The following is a 19,152-nucleotide window of genomic DNA, read 5'->3' as shown; positions in this document are numbered from 1 at the left end:
CACACTGCATGGAAAGATATAAGTGATAACTTTGACCTGGAATGAACTCAGAGAAGCAGTTTATGCAAGGCAAAGCTGTCAGAGCTTCATACTGGCCATGCATCATGCAGCACTCTGGTTACATGATGAGGCTGTAGCACTGGGTCTATGAAGGTAAGACAGTTACTAAACAAGGAAGCATCATCGACACATATAAGAATAGGATTCCAAGGATGCAGAATTAGGGAACCATTGGCCTTATGGTTTAACTAGTGAATTGCTAAAATCAGATACGCAGAAAAAGTCATCAGAAAAGTGAAACACCATAGTTGTCCTTCAGATTAAAATTATTCCTGCCAGCCTTTAATCCCTTCCAGTACTTGGAGGACTGATTTAATAGGACCACACATTTACATTTAAAGTCAGCCTTCCTGCTGCATAAGAAAACTTTGTTTTTCTCATTATTGTTTCTGAGTCAAGTAATTTTAATTAGTACAAAATTAGAAACTACAAGCTGATATTTATTTACAGAGGAAAAGAACACCTGCCATGGATTTTCAGAAGAATGTATGAGAACAGGGTGTTTAGGTCTTCTTATTGTACAAGTGTTCATGGTCATATGCACAACAGGTCTTTCCTTTGGAATCCAGGGTTCTCACATGGAACATGGGTCAGAAGTAGGTCGCAGTTCTTAAGACTTTTTCTTTCATCATTCTACTCTGCTATTATTGTAAAATTCTAAAAAGAGTGCAAAAACCAAACATATTGCAGTAAATTAAAATAGCATTTGATGGATGCATTAATATATTTTTAAGTGTAATTTGATCGAGAATAGCATTTTAAGAAGAGGAAGATAATATTCTGGTAGAAAGAAACATGAGTTATGAAAGAGCATATAATGCTGTTCTTTTGTTAAGTTTAAAAGTCATTGTAGTTTATTTTTAGTTATTTGTGATGGATAAGTGAATAAAAATGTAATTGACTGTGAAGGTATAAAACTCTTGGTGAAGTACCACGGCATCAGAATGGCAAATCTAGCTGTATCGGTATCCACTGAGGTTATGAACTCTGGGCACTGGCAGGCATTTAAGTGGTTTCCTTAAACCAACTGTGGGATGATGTTTTTATGAGTAAGTTCATTAGTATGAAGTGAATCTATTTAAAAATAAATAAAATGAGAAAGATAAAAACTTTAAAATTGTGTAGATCAATTTCACCTTATTTTCCTGCATCTTAATTGCTATTATGCAAACCTACTTAGTGTTAAGTCAGTGGTGAAATGACTTTAACAAATATAATTATATTTTATCACACTACAAATTAATCAAATTTGCATATTTTCTGTGTGAAATTCTGGTTAAATTTACTAAGTATACAGCATGCCATCATTATATGCTTTAATTTCTCTTTAAACTTAAAAAAAAATCATGTTCAAGGCTGAGTCAGGAGGATCACCCTGACTTCCAGGGAAATGTGGGCTATAGTGACTTCCATGCCAGCGTAGGTGACAGAATGCCATGGTGTACAATAAACTGCCAACAACAAATTTCTCCTGCCATCTGTGTGTTTAAATACACAGTTGGAAACATAAAATAAGTATGTTATACTGTGCCACTATATATAATAGTGAATGTGGAAATAGCATGCTTATAAAATTGGAAAGCCTGTTCATATTTTCAGGAAGATTATTTAAACTCAGGATAAGTCTAAAGATGTGCACTTGTAACTATTGTGATAGTGACACACGATAATGGATGTTGATCTTATTTTGAGTGTGTTAAGGAAGTATATCAAATGCTTCACTCAGCTGTTTAATTTACCAGATGATTTTGAAATCTGTTTTAGTCAAATGAATTTTATGATCATTAGGCAGCTTCACAGGTGAGTGTATCAAACACGAACATGGAATTGTACTTAGGAATAACAGCAAATCATTAAATTGGTTTAATATAAAAATGAGGTCAAGTCACTTGTTTTAAAAGCCCAAATTATTGAAGGTGAATGAAGATAGAGCATCAACATACATTTGCCAAAATGGAGCTTCATAGTTCTATAAAGTCACTCAGATTATTAAAGTGACAGAAATGTTTTCTAACCATTTTAAAATTAGCATACAAAGAGTTAGATGGCATTATGGGATTTTTCAAATAATTCTGCTTTAGTAAACAGTTTTCTTTCTTATAGCATTTCTCACTGTGCCTACCCATTCCCAGTTGTAACGGCTCTCAGCGGTTTTCCTTTTCATGCCACATGGATTCTTTTGCCTTTCTCCGGCCAGTAATAGACACTTATGTTTACTTTTTTTAACCTTTTAGGTTTTATCCACTTTAATATCTTAAAATTATCCAAACAATACAGAATAGAAATGACTCTGTTCATATTTATATTCATTTTCACACACACACACACAAGCACACACACACCACACACACACTGAAAGAGAGAGAGAGAGAGAGAGAGAGAGAGAGAGAGAGAGAGAGAGAGAGAGAGAGAGAGAGAGAGTCTCTACATGCTAGGCAATGTACATGACAGAGATTACGTATGGTCATTGTATTATAAGTTTAGATCATCTGTCTTAATCTAACTTTCCAGACCTAGTCATTTGTATCTCATATTTCTTTTCAGATTAATGAAATGAACAGACTAGAATTGAAAATGGGGAAATGTAGTGATATTTCATTTGTATTTTAATAAACAAAGCTTACCTGAAGTTCAGAAAGTAAAACAGTTACACTGATCAGTACAGACCAGGCAGTGGTGACACACACCTTTAATCCCAATAGACACTAGTTTGCATTGAAACCGGGCAGTAGTGGTGCATGCCTTTAAACCCAGCACTAGAGAGAAATATAAGATGGGAGGAGACAGCTCTCACACACAGTCTCATTCTGAGATTCATGGAGGCAGAATCGCCATTTTGAACTAAGGTAGAAGTAAGACCAGTGGCCGGCTGTTTTGCTTTTTCTTACCTTTAGGTTGAGCATTATTTATTAAAATACAAATGAAATACCACTACACTCTCTGTTCTCAATGAATCATTTATGCAACAAGAATCATATTCTTTTTCTCTTGGAAAGTGAAGTATTAAGATGACAAAAAACACGGTTTTATAAACATCTCTTTGTTTAACAACAAAGCCACTCCCCTCAATTTTTGTCATAACCTACCACCATCTAAAGTGTTGGAATCTTTACAAATATACAGTGTAAAGGAAAACAACATATTTAGATTAATTGTGTACACAGTTTTTACTTTATTAGCCAATTACTAATTTTCTATTACAAAGTGGTATGATTTGGAATGAAATAAAACAAAGAATAAAGGTTGATATCTTACCACTTGATAAACAGATACATAGTTCTGAACATGACTTTGTTTTTGATAATTAGTGGAATCTGCGAATCCACGCTGCATCATTTTTTCCCCATGGAAATTGTTCTACCCAAATTCACAGAGCTCCATTAAATGTAAAGGCATTAGAAGGTGGGGCAAAATGTCTTATTTGGATCTCACTTCTTTTAAAGTCCCCAACATGTTAAGATTCTGACGCTGCCTCTGCCCTTTGGCAATTACTATTTATTCAAATTGGAACTCTTCTGGCCCCAGTCCTCTCAGAGCAACCAGAGTGAGTTCCTTTGGTCATTTAGACTGAGTTCTCAAAGTATGTCACTCTTGGTATGTTTGTGAACTTGTGCAGCCTATACTACTTCTCCAAACTACGTACACACTTCTGCTAAAACTACATTACTTTGCTACGAGCTGAATATTTGGCACCAGACAATCAATTGTTGTGTTCTTTCCTGGGAAGACCACCTCATGCTCTCAGCTCTCTTCAGTTGCCTATAGTTCTTTGTATAGGGTTGAACCCTGAAAATACAAATATAAGCAACATTATATGGACTGAGCAGGTTATAAATAAGAGTATATATGTATACACACACATATATATGTATATACATACTTATATGCATGTAAAAACAGAATGGAGGTAATGAATTTAAAGGAGAGGAGTATGTGTGACGGTTTTGATGTAGAAAAGGGAAGGGAGAAATGTAATCAATTAAGTTATATTCTCACAATTTAAAAAATAATTTATTAAATGTTTATTAAATATTTTAGTTACTTTCTTTGCAGATTCTTTTCTGCTTTCTCCACATATATTTAGTAAAATATTTTAATCATTTTGTAAAGGTTTTTATTTATGTAAGAATCAGCATTTTCAGAATTTCTACATAAGTATTGATGAGACATTATTTCCATATGTCAGAAGTCAAGAATCTGTTTTGTCCCCATGTAATCACCTTGCACACACTTCACATCAACTAGCTCAAGAAACCTTTACTTTTCTAGCCACGGACTAACTTAAATGAATACTGAAAGCTAATAAGAGATTATTTGAACTAGAGGAATAGAAAAATACTGTATTATTGAAGCAAAGGAACTTTAAAGTACTACAATTATCTGAGTACTTATTGCAATTCCATAAACTCCCCAAAGTTAATAGATTTTATTAGACCCTTTTCAGAAGTCAGGCTTTATGGCATTTGGATTTATTTGTTGTCCTGGCTAAAAGTTCCAGACGAAGTCAAGGTCATCTTCTACCCCAAAGTTGGTGTAATTAGTACCAACCCAGTATTTTACTGGGCTCACATTGAGGTCATTAACTGAGTTTCATGCAGAGTGTCAAAGCAACAAGGGCAATGCTGGCAATCTCTCTAGCTTCAAAGACAGTGCTCCTAAGTTAATTCATCTGTTAGTAAGAAATATGCAGTCAGTGTAGTTTATTAATGACTTCAAAAGCAATTTCAGAGATGTTCTAGAAATATTTATTCATATATGAATCATGCATTTAAAATATGAAAGTCTTTTTAGCCCCAGTTTTTAAAAAGCATTGCGCTTTCTGAAATAATTGTGGCATAGTTTTAATTTAATATTTGTATGAATAAGCATATACATAAATGGACATAAGAAAATTAATTAAGGCATCTTTTGTTTCTCAAGGGTTGTACCACAAGAAATACTTGTGCATTACTAGATTGTATTAACCTAAAGAGTTTTGCTGTATAATCACTTAGGGTAGTCTTAAATTCACAAAATGAAAACAAGAGATAACCCTAGTAACTTAAAATATATTAATCGTGTAACAGAAATTGGTTTAAGTTGATATAAGTCAAATAGAGAAGCAAGGTATAAAATGCCTTTTAAAGCATTTGCTATCTTACATTTGGGCAGCTATGAGAAAATAGGATATAACTTATTGTATTTGTACCACTGTTTTGACAGAATGCTACTGGTAAAAATTTAGACATAGATTTTTCTGATACATGTGTTTTATGTTGTAAAAGCCAGTAAATATTTAAAGTCTTTCAGACTGTGTCAGAGGACAAGATCACATGATTCAGAAGTAAATTCATTTCATGCTAGAAACGACTATAGAAAACCTATGCTGTGCCTCCCCTTCCAAATGAGATCTGCTAGAGAGCTGTAGCGTTTTACTCCAGCCTGCCTTGAATTACCTGACTCATTGCACTGATTCCTAAGTTTGGTTATTACCTGATTGTAGCACCTGAACTCTCAGCCAGCACTCTGAGGCATCCAATTAGTAGTTGAGGTAGCACTATGTCTTGTAAAAGTACCCCATCCATAGAACACACCCACTATTTGTTCATTCCAGGAGAGAAATATAGCTGGCATTTCGTTTTCAATATGAACCATGTTTCATATAATTAATTATAAAAAGACATAATTTCACATTATATAGTTTTTTCCCAAAGATTGTAAGACAGACATCATCTTTTATATTATGCTCTACATTGAAACCTATCTTTTTGCCAATAAACAGCATTCTGTATACAGACTGTCTGGACAAGAAATTATTACTTAATTTTTATCAAGTAAAAAAATTAAAATACAACATATTGACACTTAATTTTTCAAAGCCCACAATACCATACAAATTATGTTTCATTAGTACTGTAAACCAGAAACATTTTAATAACTAAGCACTCATAATAAAAGCTCATAAACAACTTCTTGATTTGCACACTTTGGGACTTAACTATGTCGGAATGATATATTCCTGACTCAATACTCTATTTGAATGATTTTATTCTGACATATTCAGAACAGTCACCATTATGCTACGACCATTCTTCGTTATGACTCAGCCTCTTTTCTCTTATTCTGAAAAAAATCGTTATTTCTTCTACTACTTCTATTACTTAAAGTCATCTATATAAAAGAAGGAAGAGCAGAAATACTTGTAAAAACAAATAAAAAACATATTAAAGCTATAAAAGATTTGTAACACATGAACACATATTCTGGACACACATAGCAAAGAGCAATTAAAATCATTGATTTAAGCTTGTTTTAATTTAATAAATGCTTTTGGTATTAGTTTCAAATGAACATATCAATTTGTTTTATCATACCTGAACTTTTGTATTTGGAAACAATTGAAATGAAAGGATGTTCAGGCAGACAATACTCTTTTAGGACATGTATTTTAGACAACTAGTGATTATTAAATCAGTTTATACCAATGATTCTCAACTTTCTTAATGCTGGTGATTGCCAATCATAAAACTGCTTTCATTGATACTTCATACCTGTGGGCTTTGCTACTGTTATGACTTTTAATTCAAATATCTGTGTTTTCTGATGGTCTTATGTGACCCCTTTTAAAGGGTCTTTTGATACTTAAAGGGGTCAAGAGACACAGACTGAGAATATTGGTAGAATTAGATAATTCATTTCAAATTTTCTATTCTGGTATAAAGGAAATACTGAAGTAAATTTTATTTTCAAATTACAAATCTCACGTGTGTTAAAAAGAAGATTCATTATGATTGCTTCAGTGTCTTTAGAGAGTAAAAGTAGCCATTTATTAAAATCTTTTTAAAATTCATATTTGGAGAATGGGTTTACATAGTTTTCTACGTTCATCTATATTTAATAAATAAGTTTTTATTTTATAATTCTCAGGATTGGAAACTACATTGTTTTAGTTTTTGGGTCTAAAATGTCTATATTGATGATACGTTAATTATAAACGCAGTCTAAAACTTCTCAGGGTATTGAGGTCAGCGTATTCTAAGGTCAGCATATGCATATATACATACACACATATACATACACCACACACTCATATATTCTATAGCATACACATGTATAAATTTTATCTGAATATTTTGTCCAATCCATATTCCTATGCTGCAAATCTAACTATTGACATGGTAGGTCTAGAGATAGATGCTTGAGATAAATACATCAGTTGAGTGTGACTCCTCCTTGGCTGTAATGTATGCTGTCTTCACCCTTCTACCATATGGTAACAGAAAAGTCATTAAATAGGAAACCCCTTGCCTTATACCAAATGTATGCCTTCGATGAGGCCTTACCTTGAGAAATATAAGAAATAAACATTGATCATGAAACATCTAATTTATTCTATTGCATTCTGGGATAGCATTACCTCTAACTTCCATCTTGTAGCTGTGCTATACTATGCCTGGTTCCTGAAGTGCTAGAGATGAACCCAGGGGTTTGTGCCTGCGAGGCAAGAGCTTTGCGAGCTAAGCTACATTCCTGGTTTGTGTCTTTCCTTCCTTTCTTATTTGAAAAGTAAAAGTTTCTTCATTTTGTAACAGCACTGTCAACAGAATTTGTATTGAAGCTAGAGTCAGAATCAATAAATTAGATGAGAGTATTACCAAAGTAATAGCTTTCTTATATTTTAACCTTAGTATTTATTCATGTATATGTGTCCATATGTAAGTTTGTACACATTCAAGCAGTAGTTAGCTGCTCCCATGGGAGGTGAACACCAGTCCTCAGGGGGAAAAAGCAAGTGCTTTTAACCACATAGCCATCCTTCCAATCCTACTCTCTAGTATCCAAAAACTACATATTTGCTACTACAAATTTGATATAAATTAATTAGAATCAAGTCCATAATTTTGATATTTATATTGAATACACAAAAATTTTGTTATCATTTTGCCTTTAAAATACATGATTATTTGATCAGACTCAATGAAATAAACATTTTAATACTGAACAGGTCATCTCCAAACTGATAGAATATTTTTATAGAAGATATCAATATATAGGAATATTTTTATCTTAAATATGAAGTGTCAATTATGATTTCATTTAAAGTACCATAGTAAACATACATAATTGATAATATGGTATTTTGCTCATATAAAAACTGAATTTTAATTAAGTTTAAGTCATCATCTATATAATAGTACCATTAATACTAACTGCCTGACAAGGTTATTATGATGTGAAAATGTGTTTTAAACATGGATAAAATTTTCTTACTTAATAGGTCATGAAAAAGTAATGCTTATATTAATTTCAAAATCACCTTAAACCATTCAGAATCACTTCATAATTATATTTAACTCACTGAAACTTAGTGTAGTAAATTAAAGAAGCAAGATTTATAAAGGAAAATATAAATATATTACACACACATGCACACATATGTGAGTATATGTATTGGTTACAAAATAAAATTTAAATGTTTTCTTAAAAAAATAAACTCCAAAAGCAAAATTTAAAATGTGCTATATAAATTTTCTTTTTTAATGGAAATGTTTTATTTATAAAACTTTCAGATTTCACATATATACTATAAATCACTATTGCTTTACATGTAATAAAAAAGATAGGTGTCAAAAGAAAAAAAGACAGATGACGAAGAGCTTGAGAATGTTCATATGCCCTAGATCATTTTTATATATTATTTGTTCAAGGACATAATAGAAGTAATTCAAAATTAGAAAGTAATTTATAAATTAGCAGAATTTAAAATTATTTCATTTATTAAAGAATTCCCAGAAGAATTGAAAATGTAATTGTGGGGAGCACAGGGGTGAGGGAGAAGGGAAGGCAGAAGGGAAGGCAGAGGGGAGAAGGGGAGGGAGGAGGAGAAGCTAAGGGAATGGGATGATCCAGATGGGCGAAGGGCAGAGATGAGAGAAAAAAAAAAAAGTTGTAAGGAGGCCGCTAGTTGGTTCCCAGCCACTTAGACCTGAAATAATCACAGAGAAACCATATTATTTAAATCACTGCTTGGCCTATTAGCTCTAGCTTCTTATTGGCTTACTCTTACATATTAATTTAACCTATCTCCATTAATCTGTGTATTGACATGTGGCAGTGGCTTACTGGCTAAAGTTCTAGTGTCTGTCTCTGGCAGGCTACATAGCTTCTCACTAACTCCTCTTTTCTCCCAGCATTTAGTTTAGTTTTCTCCATCTACTTCTATTCCTTGCGCAGGCCCAAGAAAGTTTCCTTATTAACCAATGCTATTCACAGCATACAGAGGGAATCCCACATCAAAAGAGATACTTTGACTGTGGGAGCCATTGTGGGGATAACAAGAAACCAGGCAACAGAGAAATTCCCAGGAATCCACAAGGATGACCCCAGCTAAGACCCTAAGCAATAGTCGAGAGGGTGTCTGAACTGGCCTTGCTCTGTAGTCAAATTGATGACTATCTTAAATGTCATTATAGAACCTTCATCCAGCAACTAATGGAAGCAGATTCAGAGATCCACAGCAGAGCACTGGGTTGAGTTTCCAAAGGCCAGTTGAATAGTGGGAGGGGTGTGAATATGAGCAAAGAGGACAAGACTATGATGGGTACACCCCCTGAACCACTTCAACTGAGCTAATGGTTATCCATCCAATCTGAGCTGACAGAGGGGAAAACGGCATAGGTTTAAACTAAGTCCTCTTCATGTGGGTTTCAGTTGTATGAATTGGGAAGACTGTAGGGCCACTGACAATGAGACCAGGATTTATGCCTATTGCATGCACTGGCTTTTTGCAACCAATTCTCTTTGGTGGGATACTTTGCTTAGCCTAGATAGAGTGGGGAAGGACTTTGTCCTACCTTAAAGCCATGTGCTAGACTTTGTTGATGCCTCATGAGAAGCCTTACCCTCTCTGAGGAGAGGATGGCAGCTGGGATGGGGGAAGGTAAAGGGAGTGGGAGGAGAAGAGGGAGTGGGAAAGTGGAAACTGGGATTGGAATGCAAAATGAGAAAAGATACTTTAAAAAAAATAAATGAATAAATAAATTTTAAAAAATGTGATTGTGTCTCTGAAAGTAAAATCTCCAATTTCATTAACTGTATAATTATACATAGACCTCTTATTTTTCCAAAATTGCTGATTCACTTTTTCAAAACCCTATTCTGATAATTACCTATTAAATGGATAAATCTGGCCTAAGCCTCTATATCTTTCCTCAGGTGAGAGAACTTTTAAAATTATTTCTTTGAATTTTGAGACCATAATGAAATGTCATCCCCCTTTTTGCTTCATTTAAATCATACCATAAACCTCTCTTGCTCTTTCAAATCCGTGGCCTTTCAGGAGTTGCTGCATATTGCATACCATCATACACACACACACATCACACACACACACATATATATCACAATATGTATATTATGATATAAGTGTATATAAATATGTATATATATGCATGTTTATGTACTCATAAATCTATAAATGCAACCTCTATGGTCTATGTAATGTAACTTGCATGTATGTTTTCATGCCTGACCACTAGTATTGGATAACCAATCAGTGAATTCTTCTCTGTGTAGCAATAGTTGTCTGCCTCTCTGCATTCCTTACTTGCCTTTAGCTTTATGGATTTGAGAACTCTTGGGCAGTCCCATGTGCATGTTAGCATGTCTATTTTATATTTAAGGCAGTCACACTGGTGAAATTTTTATGGTAGATTCTTATAACAAAGGGAAATTATGCCTAATAGCAGAAACCACACAACTACCTAGAGCTATGAAGTCATGGACCTTAGAAGGTGACAGATTTTTGATAAAGGTTCCTTCCAGAAGTAAGAAGTGCACAACAACATACGTTATTATTTAAAAAAAGATCACTTGAATATATTTTACTAACAGACAACAGTATGAGCCTATGCAATAATTACATACACTCAATTCAAGTGAGGCTGCCCTCTGAAGAATAGAATCCAAATGTGTCCTCACATCACATCCATATAATGTATGTGATGTTTTGCCAATATGCTTGTTTCTGTATGTTACCTCGTTTGCTTTGGTTATGAATATAACATGAGATATGGCAGAGTGGGATATTACCAATTTCTGAGTATAGGCAACATAGTATTAATTCATCAGAAATATTTTCTTTAACCTACTGAAATAAGTGTTTTGTTTTGTGTTTGTTTGTCTTGATGAAAATGTTAAAATTTGGTTTTGTTTTCCATTCAAAACCAAATCCTCATCAGAGAAAGACCCACCACTAAGCCGCCAAGATAACTAGAATATTTATTTATTTCCTGTCTTTCCCACAGGTTCTCATTTCTCTGTATTTTAATGCCTTTTCTATTACATGTACTAGCAAAATAAGGGTTTTTATGAAACAAAATTCATTTAACAAAAATTTTGCTTAGTGTAATTAAAATGGCTGCCAATCTTCTTACAAGGAATCTCTGTGACAAAAATGGAGATAAACAAAATCTCAAGGTCATGACTTGGATGACCTGGGGACAGTTTATTTTGCACATTTCATTTTAGCTTCTAATCAAGATGTAGCCATGGTTCATTTCACACTGGATATATGTTGTTTCCGGATAGAACAGTAGATAATAAGAATTATGAAATATTATGTAAAGATCCTAGCTGTTGTTCACTTGCTATAGCTTCTTATACTTATAAAGATAAATGTTAAAGTTTATGAAATTTTAAGAAATCATTTTTAATCCTAATAAAACCTTATGTATTCATTTTATTTTAAATTATAGTTAGAGAAAAGAATGCAATGGTAAACAAAAAAGAATTTTATAGAACAATCTTTCCCTTTGGTTCTCATCTTTTCACAGACAATATAGTTTTATTGTCAATCCTTTTAATCACATAAAGACATAAATAACAAATTATCCCCAAATGTATATATCAAAAAACTCAAATCTGAGTGGCAGTGTGCAAGAACTGCATTTCACAAAACTTACTAAGTAAAACACTCCCAGCCTTGCTTACATACTGCAGGAATTATCTGAATGTTTCTCCCCCAAATCTGGACTAGACTATCAATGATGTAGGTGACCTTGGTTACTTCTCTGATCTCCAGATGTTAGTTCGAGAGAAAAGGGGAAAAACTGCAGAGTAGTCTAACATTTTGCATCTCCTACTATTTTTACCACATGCACAAAAATATGACATTCTCAGTTAGGCAAGTATTCTATTTCTTTGCCTCTTACTGGATTCTAAATGTTTATTTCTATCTTTAAATAAGAAAATGAAGGGTGCTATTTTATGTTTGTGTGGATGCGTGCTGCTTTAAATTTTCCCTTTTGACTTTTTTTTTACTGTTTTAATTATAACATTTCACCACCTCGCTTCTTTTCTTCCAAATTCTCTCATATGCTCCCACCCCATCCTCTTTCAGATTTGTGGCCTCCTTTTGTATCAACTGCCACTGCATGTGTAAAAAAATTGTATTTACATAGAATCTATTTAGTTCATATAATGTTACTTGTATGTATGTTTTCAGGACTGATTGTTTGGTACTGAATTGATGTGATCCTTCCTGCAAAACGAGGGGGGCACCTACCCCATTTTTAGTTTCTTCAGTTACCTGTGAATCTTTGTGAAGGGTTGAAGTCTTTGTGAAGGATTTTTTCACATATGTAGTTTGGCATGTCCATTGCTATCACCCTTGCTCACATTTGAGTGGTCATGTTGCTAAAACCCTAAAGTCTCACAAATATGAACACCTATGCATGTCTTCTAATGTTTATTGGAACGTTTGTGCCAGAAAAGAATTCATTCTCTCATTTTTTTTTTTTTTTTTTTTTTTTTTTAGTTTTTCGAGACAGGGTTTTTCTGTAGCTTTGGAGCCTGTCCTGGCACTAGCTCTTGTAGACCAGGCTGGCCTAGAACTCACAGAGATCCGCCTGCCTCTGCCTCCCGAGTGCTGGGATTAAAGGCGTGTGCCACCACTGCCCGGCCATTCTCTCACTTTTAGTACCATAAAATTTAGAAAACATCATAGGGTAATACAAATACATAAAGTACAGTCTGTAATGATATCAGAAGAGTATTTGATACAAAGAAAAGGAGAAATTTAGATGCCTGTTATTCTTATGCTTTAAGTACTTTTTACTTTGCCTCTTAGTTTTCTATATTTTCTTTTTCCTTACTAAAATATATGTAAGAAATTTCTTAAATCTTGCTAACATAAATTCATATGCCACTGAAAATATGTTCATTCAGTGAGACAAATTAACCAAGATATTTTTAAGAAACTCTAAGGCTGCTAATATCAAATTATTTTGTTACCCGTCATTGATATGTTATAATACAGTTGGCTATGATTACTAAAAATTAACAGTTACCAGACACAAATTTTCTGCAATAAAAAGAAATCAGGCTTTTAAAACTGTTGTGAAAGGCTATAACTTAATTTCTTATCAATACTGAGTAAAATCCAAGAAGAAACATATACTGTAGTAGAAAAATCATATAAGGTAAGACATAGGAAAGGTAAAAGTAAACCATTCTTGTTATTATTCAGTTACTTGCTAGGAAGATTGAGTCTTCATTAGCATCCAGTTAACTTGCTACACACTTATTATGTTAGTTTAGCTTTAAGACACAAAATGCATGTAAGTAAGGAAGGGAAAGGATTAAATTAGAAATTCTTTCTGTATATTGTTGTGAATATATTAAGTTTAAAGTATTTTTCTATAATTATTGTAATTGCTGATTTTTGAATATGGGGATTTCTCATTTTTTATAAATAAGGCTGGGGTCCTTGGTTTAAAATAAAAATACTTACTCAAATACTAATTACAGCATATTCATAGAGCCAAGTATAAATTCACAGTAGGATAGGAAACTTTAGAATATTCCAGTGTAGAATATTCTATTAATGGAATTACTTTATGATGACATATATTTTGAGCATTTACCTGAAAGTTACACGTAGTGAAATACACATGGCTATTCATTTTAGAACAAATTCAACACCATGAACACTTCAATTTGAAGAGGAATATCAAGTCAGCAACATTAACGTAGGATATTTACGGCCAAATGCTATCTCCAAATCACTGAGCATGTTATTTCTTTACACTTCAAGGCAAATCAAAATCTGTGTCCTGTCTTCACATATCAAATTTGCTTAATGTAGTGAAGATATTTTTTTAAATGGCATCCCCTAATATTTTGATACCAATCACAAGTGACACTAAAAATAAAATATACCATTTGACTTATAATCTACTTTAGTAATCCTACTTTATACTCATCTTGTTGACCCAATTACATTTTATAATTAAGATAATTTAAATATGTAATTTGGATCTCAGTTATTCTATTTTAATAAGATCCTTTTGCACAGCTCCATTGACTGGGCTTCTGGGGCTATAACAAAGAAGCATACTGTACCTCTTCTGCTGCTGCTTGATGCAGATGTACTTGGGCTGGTTGTTATGGCTACAGTGGTTGTTACTGGTGCAGTGGTAAGGGAGGGGATGATAGTAGTGGGAAGCAAAGTGGTGGGAACATCTGGTGAGTGGAAAGAAACAAAATATAAAATAAAATCATATCATGCAAACAAAAGAGAAACACAAATGATTCAAATTATAAATACACACATCTTATTTAGGCTTAATTGTATAAGTTGAAACAGAATAACAGGTACAAAACAACTATAGCACACAGGTTCTGTCATTTTTCTTTCACTTCCCTTTTATGCTCCACAAAAAGAAAAAAATCTGGGAGCTATGTTTGAGAATAAGTAAATTATTGGCAATATTTAAAGTGAAATTTAAAATGACAAGAATTCACTTGTTGTTTGAGTCATTTGAAAATCTCACATGCAGCAGCAAAATACACATATGTAAAATAAAAATGACATGCTTTGTCAAGGAAATAAACAAAGAAACAACACATATGGAAATAAACACAAATACCACCATATAAGATTAAAGAAGTGTTAACGATGAGTGTGTATATGCATGTTAAATAATGCCTTTGGCTTTCCTTATAGGAAAATGGAAGGAAATAGGATGAGAGCAATCTTTAGAAACAAACAAACAAGCAAAACAAGCCAATTGTTATTATAATTGTTATTTTGCTCCTCCTGTTTTCACAAACGATGTTAATGTATAGTTTAAAGTCTTGCAATTCTTACCCCAATTAGCTGGTAACGCCTTCTAACAAATTTGCAGTACCTAGGAGTCTTTAACAAGTATTGAGTCAACTAGCATGGAACACGATGTGATGTTCTGACAAATTTATGACTTATTTGAATACAGGACACAAAAGAAGTTACTGAATAAGGGCTTGAACTATACCAGGCAGTCTCCAATCCATAATTAGTCAAGGTGTCATAAGTTAAAATTTGATTGAAATCCAGGGATAACAAGGAACAAAAAGAACGGCTGAGTGTGCAAGGCCCAAATATTCCTTCACTTCATAAAACCCAGTCTCAAGTATCTAGAGAGGAGAAAGAGACCTCAAGCAATGCTGCCAGTGTCAAGCTATGAAAAACCTCAGGAAAATCCTTAGAAACAAATTTGTTTCCCAGCAGATAGGGATATAATTTACACAGCAAGGAAATTAGAAACACTTCTCCAATTACTGTAATTACTGTACTGGCGTTTGACTTCATGTGTTTGTCATGAAGTCCCAGTGTAGTCGCAATGCTTCACAGATTATTTTGCTGGTGAAAGGTTTTTTTTTTTTTTTTTTTTTTTTTTTTTTTGTCAATCTTTCAGGAAAACTTTTTGAGTACTCCAAACATTTTTCTAGTTCTCTACTCTGATAAATAGCTCTACTCAATTCGCCTGACTCTACCTGCTGAATGAATCCTTCTCACTGGAGACACCGGAACCAGCAAGAGATCACTCTCTTATCTTGAGTATTGATGTTTACACCTGTTTTTCAACAGGGAAAATGCTTCCTGGCCAGTCAAATTAAGAAAACAACCTCTGAAAATTCCATGGTATTACATTAATCACTAGGGAAAATGGGCATTGCCTGGAGAGCAATTTATCATGATCATAAGGAGACACTAGCTTTAGAGGGAACATCGCGAATGGATGAAAATTCAGCATTTCTGCTCATGGGCTTCTGATTTCTTACTATGTGTTCTTATTGATTAGTAAGCTTTTAAATATAGAAGTAAATGGAAACATAATCAATGAAAAAATTAGTATTTTTTAAGTCTAAAATAGAAAATAGTACATTTTTATCAGAAATATTACTGGTTTATTTGGAGTCTCAATTATTTATGTGAAAAATGCAAAACAACTTCTAGTATTAGAATTTTTAAAAAACAAAGAATATACTTGAAAGTCCATATATGGAATCTGATATTACAAATTTTATCACAGATTACGATTATTTTTATTATCAAATATTGACCTAGAATAACAGTCTCCTAACCCTTATGCTGGAAACAAAACAGCCTTTCAAAATTAGCTTTATTATTTCATTACAAAAGCTGGTTCAAAATAACAAGCTTATATATATTCATTTGTTTCATCTGGTTTATCCAAAATACAGTATTAATTGAATTTCATTTTCACTTTTTCCAACCTCCACAATAATAGAAATTCTGGATTTTTGAGAACCCTATGTATGTTCATTTTTTTCTAAGCATTCTTGAATGAACCCATCTAATCTCTATAAGTGCCCATACAATAAATATAGAATCTTCTATCACTGTCTAGTCTTTAATGAATTAGTAACCAGTACTTACTAATAATTTTTTAAATTATGAATGAGTGTGTCAGCATTTGTTAGACTAATAAGTCATAAACGCCAATCAAGACAGTGGGGAAGGGTCCCTCCCTTCACATGTTAATGAAGAAATTAGAAAACGTGCAATCTGACCTTCTTGCAGGGGAGAGGGCGCTTATTAGAGCCCACCAGATCCTATGGAGCCCTGTCAGAATGAAATCCCTTCCAACAGGAGCAGCATACAATAAACTGCGGAGCACTGCAACATTTTTTTTCCTAATAATGAGTTTTCCAGGTTAAAGGTATGTTGTGTTTTCTATAAATGTGCTGTATAATTTCTAACTTGTCAACTTGTTTTGTGGCAGTTTCTCTTTTTAAAAATGGCATTCAGAATGGATTTTCGAAAACAAAATTAAGTCTGAAGAGCCCCAGAAGCCCAAAGTGCTTGTTTCTCTCCAAAGACTATTGCCCAAATCAGGAGAGAAAAAAAAATGCTACTATTTAGTCTTGAATCCATACATCTGCATCCTTCCTGCTTGATGATACTAAACTCCCCGTTCTAGAGGAGAAAGAATAATCATTTCACTTCAAGAGCAATTATGAATATGCACACAAAGGGTCAGGATTCTGAAGGTAATAGAATTAAGGCAAGAATTAGTATTGTGCTAGAAAGAATTCAAATTTCTCTGATTTAAAAATAATGGATCCTTAATATTTTATTGCACATTCTGCTGCCATTGGGAGCAATGGCAAGGGGCATGTTTACTGGTTTTGTTTTTGTAAAGATGGACATTTATCTGTATCCATTATATTCAGCACCTGTAGCAGCCTATTTAAATCATAGCATGAAGAGGAGACAACCCCAGAACCTTTAATGACTTGACAGACATCAGGCTGACAAGACTTCAACTCACCCCTGTTACTTACTCTCCAATTTGGGAGAATTGTTGTAACCCCTTCTGTTTTCATAAAAGGGACCCTTCTCAAAATTTGATTGGAACAAATTTCTTAACGTTTCTGGTAGTTTCAACCGGCTTCTCCTGCTAAGTGATATCCTTATACAAAGATGATCACAAAAAGCTGTTCTGGAAAATTGGAACAAATTGCAGTTTTGAACTATAGGTGGTAGGCAACAGTCCTAGGTAATTACAGGGAACATTTATGAATAGAATGGATGTCTTATTTGAAGAGAAAAAGAACTATTTGAAGAGAAAAATTACTATGTGTTTTCTCTTTAAAACCCACGTGTGGGATTCTAAATGGACACAAGTAGAGCCTGTCCTGGAAACTAGCTCTTGTAGACCAGGCTGGCCTTGAACTCACAGCGATCTGCCTGCCTCTGCCTCCCGAGTGCTGAGATTCAAGGCATGCACCACCACCACCTCACTGTAAAACTGAAGCTTAAAACAGGAGGAGCAGAAGGAGGGAAAATATGAGCAAAGAAGTCAGGACCACGAGGGGTGCACCCACCCACGGAGACAGTGGGGCTGATCTATTGTGAGCTCACCAAGGCCAGCTGGACTACGACTGAAAAACCATGGGATAAAACCGGACTCTCTGAATATGGCGGACAATGAGGGCTGCTGAGAAGCCAAGGACAATGCCACTGGGTTTTGATCCTACTTCATGTTCTGGCTTTGTGGGAGCCTAGCCAGTTTAGATGTCCACCTTCCTAGACCAAGATGGAGCAGGGAGGGCTTTGGACTTTCCACAGGGCAGGGAACCCTGACTGCCCCTCAGACTGGAGAGGGAGGGGGAGAGGAGTGGGGAGGAGGGAGAGAGGAGAGGGAGGAGGGGGGAAAAGGGAGACGGGGAGGGAAATGGGAGGCGGGGAGGAGGCGGAAATCTTTTTTTTTTCAATAAAAAAATTATATTAAAAAAAACTATTCATTACATTTTTAAATTCTAATTTCTAAAGTTTATGCTTCTAAATTGAAAAGTACCAATGAGAAGAATGCAGAGAAATGTTGCATTGTAAAGTAATAGGTACAACTATTGACAACTATTTTAGTACTTAAAAACTGCATTATTGTCAGGGAGGGGAGCAGAGAAAAATGTAGAGCTTGATAAAAATCAATAAAAAATAAAAATATTTATGCATTAAAAAAAAACAGGATCAACAATGCCTTCAGCTTGGATGATCCCGTACTATTAAGCTCTACAGACTTCAATGTATGAGTTCTTCCCTAGAAGCACCTTAACCTGAGTATGTCATGTGATTGCATAAGAGGATATCACAGCCATTTTTTAACAAAAAGTACATGAAGTAAGAGATACAAGGAAGAATTCAGAAAACTATTGAGAAATCGGTATTTGTTTTTCCATGTGAGTTCAGTCATGAAAGGAGGCAAGAGGTGTTTTGCATACTATTTAACTTAACCACATGTAATCACTTCATTAAAATTTGTT

The 19,152-nt window shown here is 34.0% G+C and overlaps 1 protein-coding gene across 2 annotated transcripts in view; it reads right to left on the bottom strand.

The window, feature by feature from the left end:
• Positions 1–19,152, bottom strand: part of Cadm2 (cell adhesion molecule 2) — an 889,457-nt gene that overhangs the window by 48,697 nt on the left and 821,608 nt on the right. Inside the window, exon 8 of one of the 2 annotated variants that reach the window (XM_050148726.1) lies at positions 14,443–14,562. The exons of the other annotated variant lie outside the window; for it this stretch is intronic. Coding sequence (XP_050004683.1) covers positions 14,443–14,562 — 120 coding nt within the window. The remainder of the gene's footprint in view (positions 1–14,442; positions 14,563–19,152) is intronic. 2 annotated transcript variants of the gene reach the window in all.

Source organism: Alexandromys fortis, unplaced genomic scaffold (assembly GCF_014885135.2).
Source record: "Alexandromys fortis isolate MF-2015 unplaced genomic scaffold, M_Fortis_MF-2015_v1.1 scaffold_4, whole genome shotgun sequence".
Lineage (NCBI taxonomy): Eukaryota > Metazoa > Chordata > Mammalia > Rodentia > Cricetidae > Alexandromys > Alexandromys fortis.
Note: the sequence above shows the minus strand (reverse complement) of the source record. Positions and strands in the feature narration are given on the sequence as shown.